Here is a 1,222-nt window from a genome sequence, read left to right as displayed (position 1 = left end):
AAAAGCTCAGCAGGTCTGGCAGCATCTGTGAAGAAAAAATCAGAGTTCATGTTTCGGGTTCTCGGATGAGGAAGGGTCACCAGACCCGAAACGTTGACTCTGTTTTTTTCCTTCACAGATGCTGCCAGACCTGCTGAGCTTTTCCAGCCACTTTGTTTTTGTTGCACTAAATTTAGAACTTAATTCTCTGTTTTAGTTAAATCCAAGTGTAAATATCGGTCATGAAATTAAATAACAGCCATCACACTTCAAAAAATTACTTAAAGAAGTAAATCAGTTGTGGATTGTTGTAGTTTGCTATTTGCTGCTGCTTGGACGTCGAGGTTTTTATGTGTGAATAGTGATTTGTGCTGAAACAGTCTATTTGATTCAGTTACTATGCTTTATTATGCCGATGTGCAATCACGGTTAAAGTAAAGGCTTTTAGTATTACATGTTTTTAGCTTAATGTTGACCTTGTGTCAATTTGTAATCAAACTTAAAAAGATTTTACTACAGCAATATAAATCTTGAACAATTTTTCCTCTCTAGACGCTCATTGTCGCCTGGATTCGGGCTAATTTAAGTGTATATATCTCACGGGAACTATGGGATGAGCTGCTATCTGTGCTTTCTTCTCTCACGGCTTGGAATGAACTGATTGCTGAATGGGCAAAAATTATGGATTCTCTCACTGTGGTGTTGGCAAGATGTGTGTACAGTCTGGATATGAATGATTTACCACTGGACAAGCTAAGTGAGCAAAAGGAAAAGAAACAAAGAGGGAGAGGTAATAAAATTTAGACAACTGTTTGGAGGGCTGTGATTTTAAGAATTAGAGGAAATGTGGCCCAGATGCCAACCTCAGTCTGCTAAGGTATAGTAATCCTGTTATCAGTGTGTTGTCAGAATGGAAGTGTGCATCTGATGTTTTTGAATAGTGATGGAGGGGACAAAGTGTCTGACAGCAGATCACAGAAGATTGAGGTTCTTCTACACACCCAACCAATCCAAAACATAGTAGAAAATGGAGGTGAAAAAATGTGTTTGTATGTCAAATACAATTTATTATAAATTATTTTATCAAATTTTATGAATATCCACAATTCATATTTTAATGTATTGTAAACCATTTGTGAACTCCGTGATCTAAATTGTTGTGCAGTAATGTTGTATATATTATTTAACAATCAGATGTTGAAAATGGTGATGAATTAACAATATGTGGGACTAAACACCTATT

General features: G+C 36.2%; 1 protein-coding gene across 1 annotated transcript in view; it reads left to right on the top strand.

The window, feature by feature from the left end:
• LOC109911163 (ral GTPase-activating protein subunit alpha-2-like) overlaps positions 1-798 on the top strand; it is a 95,561-nt gene extending 94,763 nt beyond the window's left edge. Inside the window, exon 16 of the mRNA XM_048600908.1 lies at positions 532-798. Coding sequence (XP_048456865.1) covers positions 532-783 — 252 coding nt within the window. The 3' untranslated portion in view covers positions 784-798. The remainder of the gene's footprint in view (positions 1-531) is intronic.
• The last annotated feature ends 424 nt before the right edge of the window (positions 799-1,222 follow it).

This window comes from Rhincodon typus, chromosome 9 (genome assembly GCF_021869965.1).
Source record: "Rhincodon typus isolate 14 chromosome 9, sRhiTyp1.1, whole genome shotgun sequence".
Lineage (NCBI taxonomy): Eukaryota > Metazoa > Chordata > Chondrichthyes > Orectolobiformes > Rhincodontidae > Rhincodon > Rhincodon typus.
This window is presented reverse-complemented; position numbering and strand designations above follow the sequence as displayed.